The 18,004-nt window shown below is 42.9% G+C and overlaps 1 protein-coding gene and 1 long non-coding RNA gene across 4 annotated transcripts in view; one reads left to right on the plus strand and one right to left on the minus strand.

Annotated features, from left to right (window-relative positions):
* Window positions 1–2,841: 2,841 nt before the first annotated feature.
* Window positions 2,842–15,368, minus strand: LOC307199679. 3 transcript variants are annotated; one of them, XR_013832112.1, is made up of 5 exons: window positions 15,287–15,368; window positions 11,420–11,468; window positions 10,501–10,625; window positions 5,425–5,577; window positions 2,842–3,602 (listed from the first exon to the last, which is right to left on the minus strand). It is a non-coding gene; the product is annotated as an uncharacterized lncRNA (long non-coding RNA). The 3 variants fall into 3 exon arrangements; XR_013832113.1 differs by having other exon boundaries at window positions 10,501–10,628; XR_013832114.1 differs by lacking the exon at window positions 15,287–15,368 and adding an exon at window positions 13,835–13,963 and having other exon boundaries at window positions 10,501–10,628.
* Window positions 15,369–15,648: 280 nt separating this feature from the next.
* Window positions 15,649–18,004, plus strand: part of BMPER (BMP binding endothelial regulator) — a 174,269-nt gene continuing 171,913 nt past the window's right edge. The window contains exons 1-2 of the mRNA XM_079947587.1: window positions 15,649–16,031; window positions 17,419–17,504. Of these exons, the coding sequence (XP_079803713.1) occupies window positions 15,893–16,031; window positions 17,419–17,504 (225 nt within the window). The 5' untranslated portion in view covers window positions 15,649–15,892. The remainder of the gene's footprint in view (window positions 16,032–17,418; window positions 17,505–18,004) is intronic.

The following is an 18,004-nucleotide window of genomic DNA, read 5'->3' on the forward strand; positions in this document are numbered from 1 at the left end:
GACTAGAGTCTGCAGTGGGTAGAGATTAAGGAAGACCATCCAAGGAAACCTCTTTGCACCAGTAGACCTGAGCAGGTCATGTGATGTTCCCAGTGTCCTATAAAACCTCCTGAAAAGGTTTGCTCTCTGGTCTGAGCAACATGTAGATATATTATTGCTGACTATAGGATAGCCTTCAATTTTCTTTTCACCTTGCTCCCATTTTTGAACAGCTTGTCATGTGCCAAGTGGTTGTTAGCCTTGACCCATAGAGTTTGAAGGAGATACTGCAAGCACTTAATGTGTGAAAGCTATTATTTATTAACTGCATCAGGGGGTTGCCAAAGTTTTTGTGTGCCACTGTAATACTCAGGAGCATGGCAGGGCTCCATTCAGAGCTTGATTCTGTGCATTATAGTGTGTGACCTTTTCAACATACAAACTTTTGTTTTTGGCAATACCATTACAAACATCTGGCCTAAATAATGTGTGTATGTATGCAAGGAATTAAGAAGGGATGATCTTAATGAAGCAACTCATCCAGCACCAAGCGAATTATGTTCCTAAGAGCTCCATTAAAAATTGAGACAGGAAGGATCAAGGTAATGGCTCAACATCCGCTAAGTACCTCTTGCACATACTTTAAAATGTCAAGTGAAATCAAAACGGGTGGAAGGCACTTGTGAACCCTGCATGTGGTCTTCAACAGCCAGGAAGATTGATTTGTAAGGTCACATATTCTCAGTGAGATTTTGGGCAGTTTAGACATATGAAAATTGATTGGTTTAAAATAATCCTCTCCACCAATTTGAGTTTGTAGACTGCTGTTAGTAACTCTTTTCCTCTGCATTGCAGGGTCAGAATCTCTGGCTGTGTCTTGCTATTCCCCTTCCTTTTGCATGTTCTCCACCACTCACCAAATGGCTGTTGGCAGCAGTGTCTTGGTAGAAATTGGGAAAAAAGCTCAACACCTTTACTGTCTGGATTTCCACTGTTTGAAATATGGCAACCCTACACTAGGATAGGTAATGACAGTGGTTGGCAACTCATGGACTGGACTAGTTCTGTAGCCTGACCATGACTACAGACTAATTGATCTGAAGGCAATCCAAGTATTCGGAAATTTTAATCTAGATTAATATATGCTCATGTTTGTGTTTATATTAGCCTGAGAATTAGGGTTGTTTCACACAACATGCCTACATAATCATTACATGAAAACCACATCAATTCTAATGTGTGTCAATCTCTCACGTGGGTTCTTCATTGTAAGAAGCTGCCTGTAAGATTCCCACATGCAAATGCCACCTGTGTAGGAACTCTGTGAAATAACTCTGAATGGGGAAAATGATGTTGCCAGAAGATGAATGTAAGGGTTGGATAAAAGGACTTTCCACTGTAACTTTTTGCTACAAACCCAACAGGGGCTTTAAGATTAAGAGTTCCTGGAGGCAATGGAGGCAATGACTAGGTAGGAACTAGGTGAGCTCAGTTCTATTAAAGTCTTTTATGGGTCCCAACAAAGTCAAATTTTCAAAGAGCCTGCTAATTTCTGTATGTCTAAGGACTAATTCATGTCACCATTTGACACAGTGATGCTACCACAAGTTGGCTTTTTTAAATGTGTTGGCCAGGATCTCAGCTTGGCCTATTACCTTCCTTTTCTGCCCTGCAGACTAGTGGGAGGCCAGAATTTACACCCTACACGAACATATCCAGTCTTGAGAAAGGAGGTCTTTACAGATGTGCATTAACACCAAGAAAGGTGATTTTGGTGTGAACACATCCCAAGTCACTCCCTTACTTTTGGCACTGGATATGTGAAGGCTGGTCCCTGGCTTGGAAAGAAGTCTTGTAGTTGAGATCATGACACAATGCACACTCACTCCCACAGCTTTCCAGTATTACAAAAATAAAAAATGTGGTGCAAGATATTAATTTATTCTGTTGCTAGTTTTCTCCATTCCCTCTTGAAGTAAAGAGGCACGGCTGGCCTAGGTGGCAGGCAATCAGACTGGCAGATTGTAGAGCCAACATTAAGGGGGTGCCAAATCATCCTGTTCCTCAGATTTTGGGTGATGGTGCTAGAAGTGTGGTGGGAAAGAGCCAAAACTACTTTCCACCTTGGGTGCCAAAATGTCTATGGGCCGTTCTGAGCTAACAACCAGCCAGGAGAACTATGCTGAATGTTTCAAATACAGTTTGCCCTTTCACAACAGAGGTGGGTCATGTTCTGTCTGTTTCACACAGACAGAAACATTATATGCAACACTGGACTTCTGATTTGGAATTTGTATGCAGCAGTATTCAGTTCAAGCTTCCTAAAAACAGACTACAAAAGAGAAAGAAAGAGGGAACGAATCACAGCGAGGGGTGATACTCCAAAGTCAACATGAAACAATAATTCCTATGGGTGTTGGAATTTTAATTAAACATTTCAAAAGGTTTATGTGAATTTTGAATGTAGGTTTTTCACTGGGGAAAAGGGCTAATGGAAATGACGATAGCAGAATGCATGCCACTCTTTCTTTTTCTGATCCCCACCCCAAGAACAGAATTTAAGCCAAGTTAGACATGTTAAATGCACGAGTACAATTGACTTGGATCTTTTTTGTTAAGCAAATAGCAGCCACAGCTGAACAGCATCTGGACCACGAGGGCTGGAGAGGGAGTTTCTCTCCCTTGCTGTGGTTTCAATGAAAGTTCCCTTCCCTAACTTTGATTTGCTTCAGGAGGGGAGCTGCATTTGGCACCAGTCTCCCTCCAGTCCATGAGTTGCCTCCCTCTCCCTCTGGATGCAAAAAAGGTGATAGGGTAATTTTTATTGGTACCACAGTGAAGAGAATGGGTTAATATCTCTCTTTTTACCCCACACAGTCTTGATATGGCTTAGGCTTCCTTGTGGCAATTTTTATAAAAAGGATTTGGGCAAGTTAATTGCATTCATGCAATCCTAGTCATGTTTATTTTAGCCCTCAGAATTCCTTGCATTTTGCAATGTTCACATTTCCCTCCTAAGAACCTTGGCATTTCAAAATATTTTCATTAGACTCTTGATATCCAAACGAACCATTTTTCTATCCGTATGTACAGCACAGAGTGGTCACATATTTATGACTTGCAATGATAGCTAATGGAGCTTCCTTGTACAAGGGAAGTATACCTTGAATCTGATGCTGGGAGACAAATCACAGAAAGAAGCCTTCACCTTAATGACCCAACAAAGGGGACCCTAGAGGCACCTGCCTTGTTGCTATCAAAAACAAAATGGCATTGGTCTGACCTAGCAGCACAATTCTTATGCCCCAGTGGGAGCTGCCCACATTCCTAACCATGTGATCTAAAGCACAACACAAAAATGGCACTCTCTTCACTATGTCCTTGGGCATTTGTTTCAGAAATGCAGCTGTATGCACATCACAGTCTTCACCCTGTTAGTCATGCGGCAAGGACCTAAGCATCCTACAGGTTGCAGATTGAAGGTTTCCAGTCCCCACAGTAGAAGCCATCTGGAAGTGCCCTAAGCTAATGCCCTTGATGGCTTTTTATGGTCAGTATCAAGAAGGAAGAGGGAATATTTCCTTTGAAAACTTACCACAAAGATGCGAGTCACAGCCAGCCACCTAAGGGGTACGGGTGGGGAGAGAAAGATCATTTTACAATTGTGCTAAGTTTGAATCTGGAAACTAATGACAGAGATGTAATCTCTGTAATGCAGTCTTTATTTGATTTTTTGTTCGAGTTCACATACAGGATAAAAATAAATGCATCTAGTATACAAAGAAAGTGACTCTGGAAAATAAATCATGAAAGCAATTTTACCCATCTTAGAAGAACCCATTAACACATTTAGAATACACCAAGCCAAGTATACAGCTGTAGCTGGGACCAGCTGAGACATCTTATCTACTCTGCTGTGAGGCTGATAGTTCCCAACAGTGCCATCTATAGGCAGTTTCTACGCACAACAATTTTCCTTCTCTGCCTAAAACCTGAAGAATCTTTTGGGTGGCTGATCTTGTTTTATGCAATTCCTGTTATTTATTCATTCCTTGGTCTTATAAATATTATTATTTATTTAAGGAAGTCTCAAACATTGTTTAATTCTAAGGGAACTAGAGTAACTAGCCACTATTCTACAATTGTTTCTCTAAGTGTTATAAAAGAAGTATGTGAAAAAGATGGAATATATTCATAAGAGCCTGAGTAGATTAAATTTTAGTAATTTTAACACATATATGTTGTGAGTACAATATACTCACTCTCCTAAAACGGGAGAATACAATAAAAGCAAAATACATGTGAACAATATTACAGTACATTAAATTAATATTATGTCCTCGAGCCATCTTCTGTGGGTTTATCATTTTGAAGAACGTATAATCAGGAGGGTTTTTTTGGTGTTACTGACATTTTAAAAGGAGAATGTTTTTAGTAGATCAAAACAAGCACAAAGCACGCGAATCATTTTAGGTGCGTTATATTGCAACACCAAAGAATACTGTCCAAGAGAAAAATTACAAGCTCCACTCATTCCTTCCGTATAAGACTATGCATGAATCTGCAGTTCTATGCACACTTAACATGGGAGCAAACATGTATGGGACTGAATATGTACAAAAAATATTGGCTTTTTTGTTGGTACCTCTAACATATCTGGACTGAAGTGACAAAATTCTCATGTGTACTTTTGATTTTCTGGCCTTCCATTAAATAGGATACATCTTTTAACTACCCTTTGCATGGTCTTTGAAACAAATTAGTAAAAGGGAAGCAAGCCCTATCTCAAATTATATTGTAAGTGTTTTTTGGATGATAAAGCTTCTCATCTGAAGCAATGAGAAACAGAGAAGTTTCTGCTTTTCCATTCTGTTGATAGAGTCTTGGAAATCTGAAAAATGTCATTGTCTTGAAGAAGTCTTTTCGGCATGGAAATACTCAAACTCTCCCCTTGTGAAGAAATGCTGCAACTGTTCACCAAAGATGTCTCCAATTATCTGGTTCCTGGTAAAACACTGCCCCTAGTTTGCCTTTTGGTGATACTTTTTAAAAATAATAGTGTGCACCCATGTGGTCATATCTGAATATTCAGACAGAAAACATTGCTGAATATGCAATCTTATACACATGTACCTGGGAGTAAGTCTCATTGAATTCCGTGGTATTTAACTTCTAAGCAGACATGGGTAGGATTGCACTGAGTAACAGTTATTTCAAAAGGCACACACCAGTTCCACTGTCCACTCCAGTATGGCTGCACTCCAGTACATGCTTACTTTGGAGTAAACTCCATTAAATTTAGTAGGACTGACCTGTTTGCAAAATCCTATAAAACATTCCTCCTAATTTTTAAAACAAAACTGATAATGGACAGTCTGCAAATTATCATCTTGAGAAGCCAGTGAGGAATAGGGTGTTATAGAGTAAATGAAATATTGCAGGTACCTCAAGAGACTTCAGTAATATGTAATATTACTGGATGCTCAAGCAGTTATCCTTGGGATGAGGTTGTAACAAGGGGACAGAAATGCTGGATGGCAGAGAACGATTTCCTGATGCTTTGGTTGGTTCAAAATCCTAACAGCAGCTAGATGACGCCTATGGATACAAATATTTTCCCCGAATTTATCTCTAATAAGAAATGTTTCATAAAAAGGTGTTGTTAGGTCTAAATTTGCTAGCCTGTTGTTCTAAAAACACGCACACCATGAAATGCTTTTCAGTATGTGATTCCTTCAAAACGATTGCTTAGAAGTCCAACATACCTTGAGAATTATGAGTTTTCAAAGTGAGCAAAAATAAAGTATCAGTTTCAAACTATGAATTTATTTTATGAGATTTTAATAAATATGAAGCTATACTGTAAATTAGCACTAAAATGACCAGGGTCTCCCTTTCTAATGTTCTTGATGCCAGCTGACTTCATTAGCTAAGCTAACTTACAGGGACATAGGAATTTTCCAGACAAAGAACTGCAGCTGACTTGTGCTGTTCAGCAAGTGACTTTGTTAATGCTTACTCCTTATCAGCTACACCAGCTGTTCAAAGGCTATCTTTCACAAAACATTTTTTATGACTGCGAGGATATTTTGTTTACAGTGACCAAGTCACAAAACAAAATACAAATGTGCCTATACAGTTGTGTTTGTTTTGTCTGTAGCCAATTTAATGGCATCCGCTATCACTTTTATGGCTAAAACTGACAGCATTTCCTATTTGTCTGGGGTATACAAGGGATGTGAAAAGTGCAAGTATCCATTGTCTTCATATGGGAGTGATTTTTTATTTTATTTTTAATTAAAAGAACTTGTTCAGGTTTCAGATGCCTGGATTACTGTGGCAAATGGGAATGTCCTCTTCCCGCTTTCTTTTTTGTTAAAGGATTCTGATTTCAGTGTTTAAATATAGTCAGCAATCCATCTTTTATACAAAACAATTGCCTGTTCTGTGTTTCACGGGAAAAGAACTAAAACAACCCAAGTGTTTAATTATGAGTCGTATCTACACAATATATCTATATTAGATATAGTATCCATAAGAGTTTATGAAGTGTTTTAACAATAGGTAGTTTAATAAAAACGTGCCTGAATTAATCAAGATTCTGGAGCAAAACCCATAAATTTAACCAAGAATGACAAAATGAAGATATATTTAGAATAGTTCACTAGCATTTCATTTAACATTCTCATTTTACATCTTCAGCTTTAAGTCTTGAAACAGTGCTTTATTAAATTTGATTGGTTTTGCCTAAATGTTCACCTTAACAGAGTTTTTAGTGAACTATTGAAATGTTCCAAGCTCTTACTTTAAATCTGAATGTATTTTGAAAGTTATTTACAGGAAACTAAATTACTGACCACATTCACATAAAAAACTAAACCTCAAGTTCATGTACACACACACAGCCCTGGTTCTCCTACCACGTATCTGGAAGACTTTCCCTCTTGGTTCAAGTTAAACATAGTTTCTCTCTCTGAATCTTGGGACACAATTACCTAAGAATAAGCCCCACTGAATTCAAAGAGACTTGCTTTTAAATAGGTATGTCAGATTGCGTTATAAATTATTGTTTTTCTTGAGCCATTGTCATCTTTCTGTCTTTAAATTCAGTGCTGTGTTTGGATGACATAACTCTATAATAGCACAGGTGAATAGTATTTGGAGGACAATGAGTTAAGCCAAGAGGTATATGTAATTATGAGACTAGTGTTCCTGGATATACATATGACTGTACTTAACTAGATACATCTTTGACACGGTTTTTTGTTATGATTCTTGATGCTGCTGCTTCTAATCAACAAAAGGTCAATCATATGGTTAATTTCAGACCAATGCATTTACAGCTGGTTTTCTCTCTTGAAGTTATTTGGGCAAGCAACATACTATTTTAGTGATGGAAATGAAAATGTTAGACCTTTTCTTTCCCACTGGGAATGGGGCAGGAGGACTTGTGCAGATTTTGAACTTGAAATGTTGAATTGTGTCCTGAATTATTATGCTATGTTTTATGCTCTGTTTCAACAGTTAGGGGAAATACGGAATTCCAAGGTAGAGATCAAAAATGTTACACTGCTCAACAACTGGTGGGTGGATTGGAACCATTTCAAATGACAAATGTAATTATGTGCTCAGTGCATTTGTAATGATATCAGATTACAAACCTAAAATGCAAATGAGCGAGCTAAGGTGAAGATCTTCCTTTGTATTGCCAATTGTTTGCTAATTTGCTATTAAATCACAAAATTCACAGGACATTTCAATCTGATAGTATCAAAATTTTATATTGCTGTGACACAACATATCCTTGGCTTAACAAAGGGTATGATGAAAATACTTTTTCCAAATTAAGAGAGTCATTCAAAGACAAAGGAAGACTCCAAACTGAGTCAGGAAGTCCGTTCACTAAACAACTGAGAAGGAACTTCCTGATTTATTCAGAAGCTGGCCTGGGGTCTTCCTTGGGGTGTACATCACTCTAGATTTTTCTCTAGATTCTGACAATGGAGAAGGAGTGCCAGGTTTATTTTGACAGGAATTCCCGGTTCATTTCGAAACTGCTATTTCACCTTTCCTGATAGAGAAGTGATTGTAGCCCATATAAATAATTGCTAATTTAGTAATTAGCTCCTGAAAAGACACGAGTTCATGCTCTTTCCAAGTTTAATTTTGGCAAAAAAAGTTTTTTTCCTGAATATGTTAAAAAATACAATGGAAATGCAAATAAAAGCTGACATGTGTATATCCAAATTGCAGGGGAGATATTGTGATTGACTGAGAGTGTAGATTACATCAGCCCTGCAAAGTAGTCCAATGTTGCTATACTAATATTGTTTTGTGGTTGGGATGAGAAAAATGAAAAGGGAGGGGGGAGCTGCTGATTTGTAGCACCAATGAAGGTGGTGGTGATGAATTGCTTCCCATCCAAGGAGGGAAACAGGGGAATTCTTGGGGGGGTGTAACTGTTGGTATAAACCAGGGGTAGTCAACCTTTTTATACCTACCGCCCACTAATGCATCTTTCTTGATGGTAAAATTTTCTTACCGCCCACCAGTGCTCGATGGAAGGAGGAGTCAGTTTGTGTCGTAGAACCCCCTACTGCTCACCTAGAATCCTTAAACGCCCACAAGTGGGTGGTAGGGACCAGGTTGACAACCCCTAATATAAACAGTTAAATGGATACATTTATGTTAAAGGCTCAAAAATAAAAAAGAGGCGTGAAAAAGGTTGTAAGTGTAGTTATTATGAGGTATATATTGTTCTACACTGCCTTAATATTTTATGTGGCCAGTTTATTCTTTTCTAAATATTCATATGGGCAGTTTATACATATTTTATCAATATAAATCAATGACCACAAGAAATGCACCCAGAATACTCTAAATTTAAATAATAATAATAATAATAATAATAATAATAATAATAAAACTTTAATTTATCTAAGCACAGGCATGAGAACTTTAGTTGCTATAAATCTTCTATTTCTTATGAGCCCACACCCACCCCACCTTCCACTACCTGAAGTACCATTCCTGCTCTTAGAAACTGAGATATGAAAGCCAGGAGCTAAATGGCACCTTAAACCAAGGTTCTGGGAGCAACAACTGACTGTCTAGGCATGCTTTTTTATAACAAGAATACAAAGCTGAAAATGAACGAACTGCAGCTAAAATATTAGGTTCATTTTATACACTGTCTAGTCCCTCTCCTGCCTACCCCCCTAATATTATTAAAAGGGTCTCTTCTCCGGTCTTCAGAAGGTAGCTGGAAGTGGGGAGGCAGAAAAAGGTCCTCCTTTCCTTCCACTCTGCAGTTTTAATTGAAATTGTAGGCGCAGTACTGCGCCCAGAGCTCAGAAACTGCTCACACTAATGAAATTCTCTGTCGCAAAATGCGTCTAGAACAATGGGAATTTCGAACACTGGCTCTTACACTGTATTGCCTGCCTGTAGTCAAGTGATAAAAGACATACGGTAACATAACTGTCATATAATTCAAGAAAACATGAGTTCATTGCATTGTTTTAGGAATGGTATTAGGGTAAATGGGGATCTTGGGCGTTTAACAGCTTTGTGACAGCAGAAATGAAAAAGGTTAAACCTAGTATGGAAATAAAATTACAGAAAAAACTCCATCTGTTGAAATTTTGTCCGTCTGAAATGTTATTGCTTGTGTGTGGCCCAATTTATTATGGGGCCCTCCGTTTCACTTGCAAAACAGGATACAAATTTGTGTATCACACTAACTGTATGCAAATTTTATGCAAAGTTTCAAGGGCTAGAAGGCCCAATTCACATACTTGGCCCAGAAAATCCTGTTGGCACCCATGCCGTGTGGCATGCACAACTTCTGAAAGACACAGAGCAGCATTCATAAAGAATCTCACCATTGCCAGGAATGCAAGGAAACCCTCTAGTGATCAGGCCAATCCACATTGTAAAGCAGTTCCCATGTGAATTAGTGTTGCCTTTGAAAATAGTTTGGAAACTTGGGGTGGGTGTGGTTTTTGTTTGTTTGTTTACAAAATACGTAAGTTAACTGGGAGCAGACAAATGAAAATTATCTTGCCAGTCTTAAAACAGTTGCACTTACACATAATCTGCTTCTTGTCTCAGTTCAAGATGCCGGTTGTAGCTATGAAAACCCTAAAGGATCAAGGCACCTTAAAGACAGTCTCCTCTCACGCACACCTGCATGGCTATTAAAATACAGCACCCCTCAGAGAGAACCATTTTGGTTCCCCATCTTCAAAAACAAAACTGACTGTGCTCAGCCTTCTACTGCTCTCAGAGACAGAACAATTAATTAGCAACAATGGGATCTTCCCTCCAAATTCAAATGGCAATTGTGGAGAGGGAGAGTCCAGACTTGGGCAAAAGGATTAAAGCGCTCTCTTCACATACCATGATCCCAATCTCTCTCTCACACACACTGAGACACACTTTCACACAACAGCTGCCATTTGCTTTAAATACGTACAACCATACAATATCATATACTTTTTGACCCTCTTAATTACTTACGATTTCAATCCATTTTGGCTTTTTCTTCTTCTTTGCATTAGGACTATCTACCCAACTTGTCAGAGAAGAGTGAATTAGGTCCAAATCCGTAGAAAAACGCCACCTTTGTTTTGTAAATAACCCTACTTCTATCAAGAATGTCAAAGGCAACAATTAAAAAATGCATTTACTGCTTCCTAGTCAGCTGGTACTAGATGTCTATAGATGGAGTCTATAATTTTGTCTGGATTATCTCCTGATGCATTTGAAATGTTACAGAAGCCAGAAGAGAATAAAATAGGTGGGTCTCCTCATGAGAATTAATAATCACTTTCCTGTTTCATTCCATCGTTTGCTGACCTTTTTGCTAATTCTTTATTGAGTGGAACAGCAGAGAATGGTTGCTTAAAATAATCTTTTCAAAGAGATGCCACTAAAACCAATCAGTTATTTTCTAAATAAACTTAAGTAAAAGCTGCCAACAAACCTAAGCAGTAAAGTATGGAAAGAGTCCAGCACTGGAAGGAGGTGGATGGTAGTAAATGTGTTTGAATGGAAGTATCAGTAGTGTTAGCACATTTGCAATATATTGTGGAAAACACAGCTGATCTGTTTTTGCTTTATTGCATTTTAGTAACTGCTGTCATAATGTAAAGATGTGCAAAGCATGTGACTAACTTCTCTAAAAAGATGTTATATATTTATAGGTTTCTGCAGTCTGGCTTCCAAGTTTATGGATTCATAAGATCAGAGAAGCAAGCTGTTTATATAAAATTCATATAAACATCAAAATGTGATAAGAACAGTATCCTCATCAGGAACTTGTACAATAAGGTATCTTACTAGCTCAACAATTGATAAAAATATTTGTATGATTCTCTCATGATTCTCTCTCATCACAACAGCAAGAATCACATATAAGGAGAACCTGGGCACTAACCTCAATGAGTTTTGCGCAACCATGAGTATATTGTGATTTAAATATCAACCTGTACATACAGAACACAAGAGAGGGAGGGTAAGACAAAGTGAAGGAGCAGCAGGTATATTAAGAAGTATGTGACAATAAGACAGAGGGGATTGGAAGACATATTCAAATAATAAAAGGACCATGATTAGCAGGGTGGCGGGGAGAGAAAACCCTGAAAGCAGAAATATATCACCCCACCCGCAACCCAATTTGACTACATATTCAGGACTGCCAGAACTCTCCTCATGCTTTAAAAAAATATATACTCAAATGCTCCAAGTCTGAACTCGGCACTGAAAATATGTTCTAAGACTGTACTTTGTGCTTGTTTGTGAATGACGTCCTAATGGGTGTGCAGAAAGAAGCCCAGGAAGAGCAATGTGGGTATGTGGGGTGGGAAAAGGTTGAATGTGATGTGGAAACACTTAGCCGAAGCATGACTCTGTTAGGGGTATGAGCAGGGTACTTTTTATCAGCCTGTTTTTCATCAGTCAAAATGGGAATAATAATAATAATCACACAGGACTGTTGCAAGGATGAATATGATAAAAAGAAGATGTACAAGTGAGGCGGATGGAAGTAAAATATGTATGACTGTATGTGTTCCAAACGTGGTAGCATGAGGAATGGCACAAAAGAGCATGCATGAAATGGTCCTCTGAAGTGGCCTGCACACTGGAGGGAGAGAACAGCACTGGATTTAGGGGAGACTATCTAGCAGTGCATACTCCAGCAACCATTGGCATTCCTCACCTTGAATTGCCAAAGGTGTAATGAAACGTTGCACCTCACACGATTTTAAATGTAAGTTCTGGGATAGAAATAGGAGTAGTTCTGGGAGGAGTGCCCTTCCTGAACAATCATTTGCCTCCTTTCCTATTTATTTAGATTATTCCCACCTTTGAAGAATTCTTACCATGGCTTGCATTATCACCATCCAGAAACAATTAAAATATGTGGAATTATTTAAGAAAAAACTTATAAGGTTGCTAACTTTTGAATTATTTCTTTAGCTGAGCCTTTAATCTGAGTCATTTTATCTGCAGCAGTTAATAAACTGATGTTTGTCTCTCTGCAATGTTTAATTTCTTTTAAAAAAAGGATGCTAGGGCTCAATTCTGCCTAAAAACCTTGCTTTCTGTGTGAGGCTGTCACTGGTGAGGGAACATGCACTCTTCAGCCTCTTCTTACTAGGGCAGTCACCTGATTAAACTTTAGTGGACTGTTTGTGTGAGTTTTAATTGGCTGATTAAATTTGTAAAAACCTACATCCATAAAAAACAATACAGTACTTCCGAAGCAAGAAGCTTTACTTTGTCCCTTACTGCTTATAGATGAGGCAGGTCTCTTGGAAGAGGCAACCGCTATGTGAGATGATGTTTCCTACTTGCAGGTTGTTTTTACATTTGTTTTACAGTGGTACCTTGGGTTACAGATGCTTCAGGTTACAGACACTTCAGGTTACAGACTCTGCTAACCCAGAAATAGTACCTTGGGTTAAGAACTTTGCTTCAGGATGAGAACAGAAATCGTGCTCCGGCAGCAGCAGGAGGCCCCATTAGCTAAAGTGGTACCTCAGGTTAAGAACAGTTTCAGGTTAAGAATGGACCTCCAGAACGAATTAAGTTCTTAACCCGAGGTACCACTGTACAGCTTTGCGTATTTTTAAAAAATACATCACCACCATCATTATCTTAATCTTGGTACCTTTAAAATGGATTAATCCAGCAGATTTAATAATTTCTAAAATGCTTTTTAGGGGACGCAGGTGGCGCTGTGGGTTAAAGCCTCAGCGCCTAGGACTTGCCGATCGAAAGGTTGGCGGTTCAAATCCCTGCGGCGGGGTGCGCTCCCGCTGCTCGGTCCCAGCGCCTGCCAACCTAGCAGTTCGAAAGCACCTCCGGGTGCAAGTAGATAAATAGGGACCGCTTACCAGCGGGAAGGTAAACGGCGTTTCCGTGTGCGGCTCTGGCTTGCCAGAGCAGCGATGTCACGCTGGCCACGTGACCCGGAAGTGTCTCCGGACAGCGCTGGCCCCTGGCCTCTTAAGTGAGATGGGCGCACAACCCCAGAGTCTGTCAAGACTGGCCCGTACGGGCAGGGGTACCTTTACCTTTTTACCTTTAAAATGCTTTTACAGAATCGGGTGGCGCTCCAATAGCACTTCACCCTGAAGTAGGCCCCAGTGAATCCCATAGGAGCCAACTCCTAGGGACCGAGGCCCCTTCAGGCCCCCCAATAAAACATTTGAGGGGGCCACTCCCCCCCAGTTGATGGGCATTGCCAATGTGCTCAACTATGCAGGGTGAGGCTTACCTGCCTCCCCCCCCCCCAATATCATACTGCAGTCAAGTTGGCACCCCTGATGAACTCAGCGGGGCTTACTTCTCCCCCGCAAGCCTTTGCACCTCCGCGTCTCCTTTCCTCTCTATATGTAAGAGGGTGAAGGTCAGGCTGGCAGCGCAAATAAGGACCCCGCTGCTGAAGGCCTCGCCCGCCACAACCTCCTGGTCCACGGGCCAGTGGCGTAGCGTGGGGGGTGCAGGGGGGCCGGCCGCACCGGGCCCAACATCAGGGGGGGCGCGCTTGCCGCCTCCGGAGTCGCCGAAGAGCCTCGGGCGCAGGCTGTAGCAGAGCCCCATGTCTCGCGGAACCGACGAGCTGTGCGCGCGTCCGGGCTGAAGGCGTCCGGCAGGCAGCGGCTCTCAGCACTCGCCGCGGTCCCCGTGCGTCAGGGCCACAGAGGGCGCGCCAGGCAGCCACTCCTCACAGCCCCGCCGCTGCAGCTGCTGCTGGGCCATGTTGCATTTTCCTCGCCTCTCTGCCCTCCTCCTCCGGGCAAGCGGCATCGTTTGGGCGGCAGCGCCAGCGGCAACTCGCCTCAGATCACCTGACACGGACCTGTGGCCGCCGCCGTGGCTTTGTTGTTGTTGTTTAGTCGTTTAGTCGTGTCCGACTCTTCGTGACCCCATGGACCAGAGAACGCCAGGCACTCCTGTCCTCCACTGCCCCCCGCAGCTTGGTCAGACTCATGCTGGTAACCTCGAAAACACTATCCAACCATCTCGTCCTCTGTCGCCCCCTTCTCCTTGTGCCCTCCATCTTTCCCAACATCAGGGTCTTCTCCAGGGAGTCTTCTCTCCTCATGAGGTGGCCAAAGTCTTGGAGCCTCAGCTTCAGGTTCTGTCCTTCCAGTGAGCACTCAGGACTGGTTTCCTTCAGAATGGAGAGGTTTGATCTTCTTGCAGTCCATGGGACTCTCAAGAGTCTCCTCCAGCACCATAATTCAAAAGCATCAATTCTTCGGCGATCAGCCCTCTTTATGGTCCAGCTCTCACTTCCATACATCACTACTGGGAAAACCATAGCTTGAACTATACGGACCTTTGTTGGCAAGGTGATTGAAGAGGCAAGGTCTTCGAAGGGGCTTGAAGAACTCAGAGAAGCTATGAACTATGCCGAGCAGGGCACCCAAGATGAACAGGTCATAGTGGAGAGTTTTGACCAAACGTGATCCACCTGGAGGAGGAACCGGCAAGCCACTCCAGTATCCCTGACAAGAAGACTCCATGGACAAAGACAACAGGCCGCCGTGGCTACCTTACCGTAAATACCCCAGCCCAGGCAGCAGGAAGAAGAAGCTGGCAGTGGCAGCAGGTTAGGGGTTAGGGGCGCAAATTACTTGCCTGGCCCCGGGTGCTGACAACCCAAGCTACGCCACTGCCATGGGCAGGGCAAGAAAGTGCCTTTTCCTTGGGGGGGGGAGTCTTAAATTTCAAACCATTATTATTATTATTATTATTATTATTATGAAAATGAAATGTGTGGTTTCTCTACCTCCCCCGACGACTCGCCACGTGCGAGGAGGAAGGCGGGCTCCCTTCCCCTCCGCGTCCCCTCAAGGGAAAGGGAAACGAGGTTCTCCTCAGCGAGCGAGGTTCTCCTCAGAGCCTTTTCCCGCCGCCCTGAAGCCGCGCGCGGAGGGAGGGGCGGGGCCCGGCGGAGTCTCGCTGGCCCCCAACGCCTCTCGAGGGGGCAAGAGGGGCGCCGCGTCGAGGGCGCCCGCGGGCGCAGCGGCGGCGGCGGCGGCTCCTGTCAGGGCACGAGGCGGGCGGGGGTCCCTCGCGCAGCAGCGGCGGCAGCCTCCGCCGCCGCCGCCGGCTGGCCCCGCCTCGCCCGGCGCCTCTCCCCCACCCACCCACCCCGCCCGCCCACCCATATCCCGCTCAGGAGGGGCCGGTGGGCTGGCGAGCGCCTCACAGCAGCAGCACCAGAGAGGGAGAGAAGTCCGCCTCCCGCCGCCGCCGCCGCCGCCTCTTCATCCCCAGCAGCAACTTCCCTGCCCGGCTCCCCGCCGCCGCCGCCGCAGCCGCCTCCTTCTCTCCCTGCTTTGCAGTAGCAGCCGCCGCCGCCGCCGCCGCTCCTCCTCTCCTCCCGGGGACGATGCTCTGGCTCCTCCGCGGCAGCTCCCGAGCCGTGTCCCCGCGGCTCCTCCGCTCCCCCGGGCTCCCCTTCGCCGCCTGGCTCCTGCTGCACCACCTGGGGGCAGCGCCCATGGCCGGGGCTTCCTCCTTCCCCACAGGTACGGCAGGGAGGGAGCACGCGCTCAGGCTGCCCGCCCGTGCCGAAAGTTGCGGTATGCGCGCCTGATGGAGGCAGGTTTTTTTTTTTTTTTCGGGTCGTCAGAATGGGCCGAAAGCGGGTCTGGGGCGGGCGAGGTTCTTCTGCACGCGCGCACCCCGCGAGCATCGCGCAGGTGAGGATCCTTAGGCAGCCGAGCAGCCCGGCGTCAGATCTGGATCTGGTGCAAAGCTAAAGCAAGCAACAAGGCTGTTGCCTTCGGAGATCCGTTGCTTGCTTGCTTGCTTGCAGAGCTGGAGCAGGAACGGAGCGTACAGACAGGCTGATAGCCGTAGGGTGCAGTTGCGTGGCGTGAGGAAGGCTGCGTCTTCTCGCTTAGGATGATCAGCATCAACACGCAGACAAAGCTGTGATAAGGGAGCATTCCGCACTCGGGGAGTCCTTGAGAGCCTTTGGTCAGCAGATGCGGAGATGTTGAAAAGGAGAGGTGACCTCTTTAAGTTCCATGCCTTTCAGGCAGGGGAAGCAAAATAAAAACATTCCTTCCAGTAGCACCTTAAAGACCAACTAAGTTAGTTCTTGGTATGAGCTTTCGTGTGCATGCACACTTCTTCAGATACACAGGTATCTGAAGGCAGGTGAAGGACCTCAGCTGCTCTCCTCTCCACCCCTCGCTTCCTGGAGGGCACACTTTACTGACACCTGGTGCTGCCAGAGAGATGTTGAGTCCATGTCTAGCCATTGTGAGAAGTGTTAGCTTTCCAGAGATGCCCCGCTATGATATTGTGTTTGAGGCTGTGTGGGGAATATGTGTGTCTCCAGGGAGGTTTTGCTCACTGGACTCATTTTGCAGCAAATTGATGCTGATTATAGTTTTGGTCTTTAGGTTTCAAAGACACCCGTGGGTTGAGTTTATGTGATCTGATCCACATAAGTAAATGAGAAATTCCCACCTAGAGACATCAGGTCCTTATCAAAGTTGCCTAAATTTCATTTTTAAAAGTAACACTCCCAAAGAGTTTCAAAGGATCAAAAACATTCCTGTCTGTTGAGACCTAGGAACAACTTACACAATTAATTCAGCCCATACTACTTATACTTTGGACAGTTTGTGGATGGGTAAGGCAACAAAAATTTTAAGAAATGTACAAATGCTTAACAAAATAGTAATAATTCCAAATACTTGCATTTCTTCAATCAAAGGAAAACCCACATTTACTTAAAAGTAACTCCTATTCATTTCAGTGGGCTTTTCTTCCACATAAGTTTCATCCTAAGTATGTGTAGGACTACAGATTTTTTGACTGCAGTGCTGTGCATAGTTAATTCAGGCTGAACGTGAGCAAAGTGGGAGGAGAAAGTATTAATTTTTAAAATATCTATTGCAGGTTCTGTTGCAAAATGTGAAAATGAAGGAGAAGTACTACAGATCCCCTTTATCACAGACAATCCTTGCATAACGTGCATTTGCCTGGTAAGTGTGAATTCCACTGATAAGATCAAACAATAATGTCTCGTGTAATCAAATTTCCTTATCTTTTCCCTTTGTGCCGCCAGAGATTAATTTCCAGTCCGTAATCTTGGAATCATATCCTTGTCTTTTGCTTAGACACAAATCTTTCAGCTGACTTTGCCCATGACATTGTCAGGCTACCTGAACGCTCTTGTTTACAGGATGTATTTGTGATTGAAGCTTTTCCCCTCTAATGTCCATTGTGCTGAGCCACTGTTAAGTGGTTTTTGTGCTTGTAGAGATTGTACTTATGGCTGAGAAGGAATTGATGTTTAGCTGAGCCTTTGCTTATTTTCTGCCCAAGTTCTAAAAATTGGCTTCAGAGATGCAATGAAAAGTAGAACAGGTCAGTAACTGCGACAAAATCCAGGTGGTTTAGAAGTCCAAGTCTGCTTTCGAAATGCAGTGTGTTATACATTCAGGCTCTGCATTCTTGGCTAGACATATTGTAATAAAAAGAC

The sequence above is a fragment of the Podarcis cretensis genome (genome assembly GCF_951804945.1).
Source record: "Podarcis cretensis genome assembly, chromosome: 12".
NCBI classification, from domain to species: domain Eukaryota; kingdom Metazoa; phylum Chordata; class Lepidosauria; order Squamata; family Lacertidae; genus Podarcis; species Podarcis cretensis.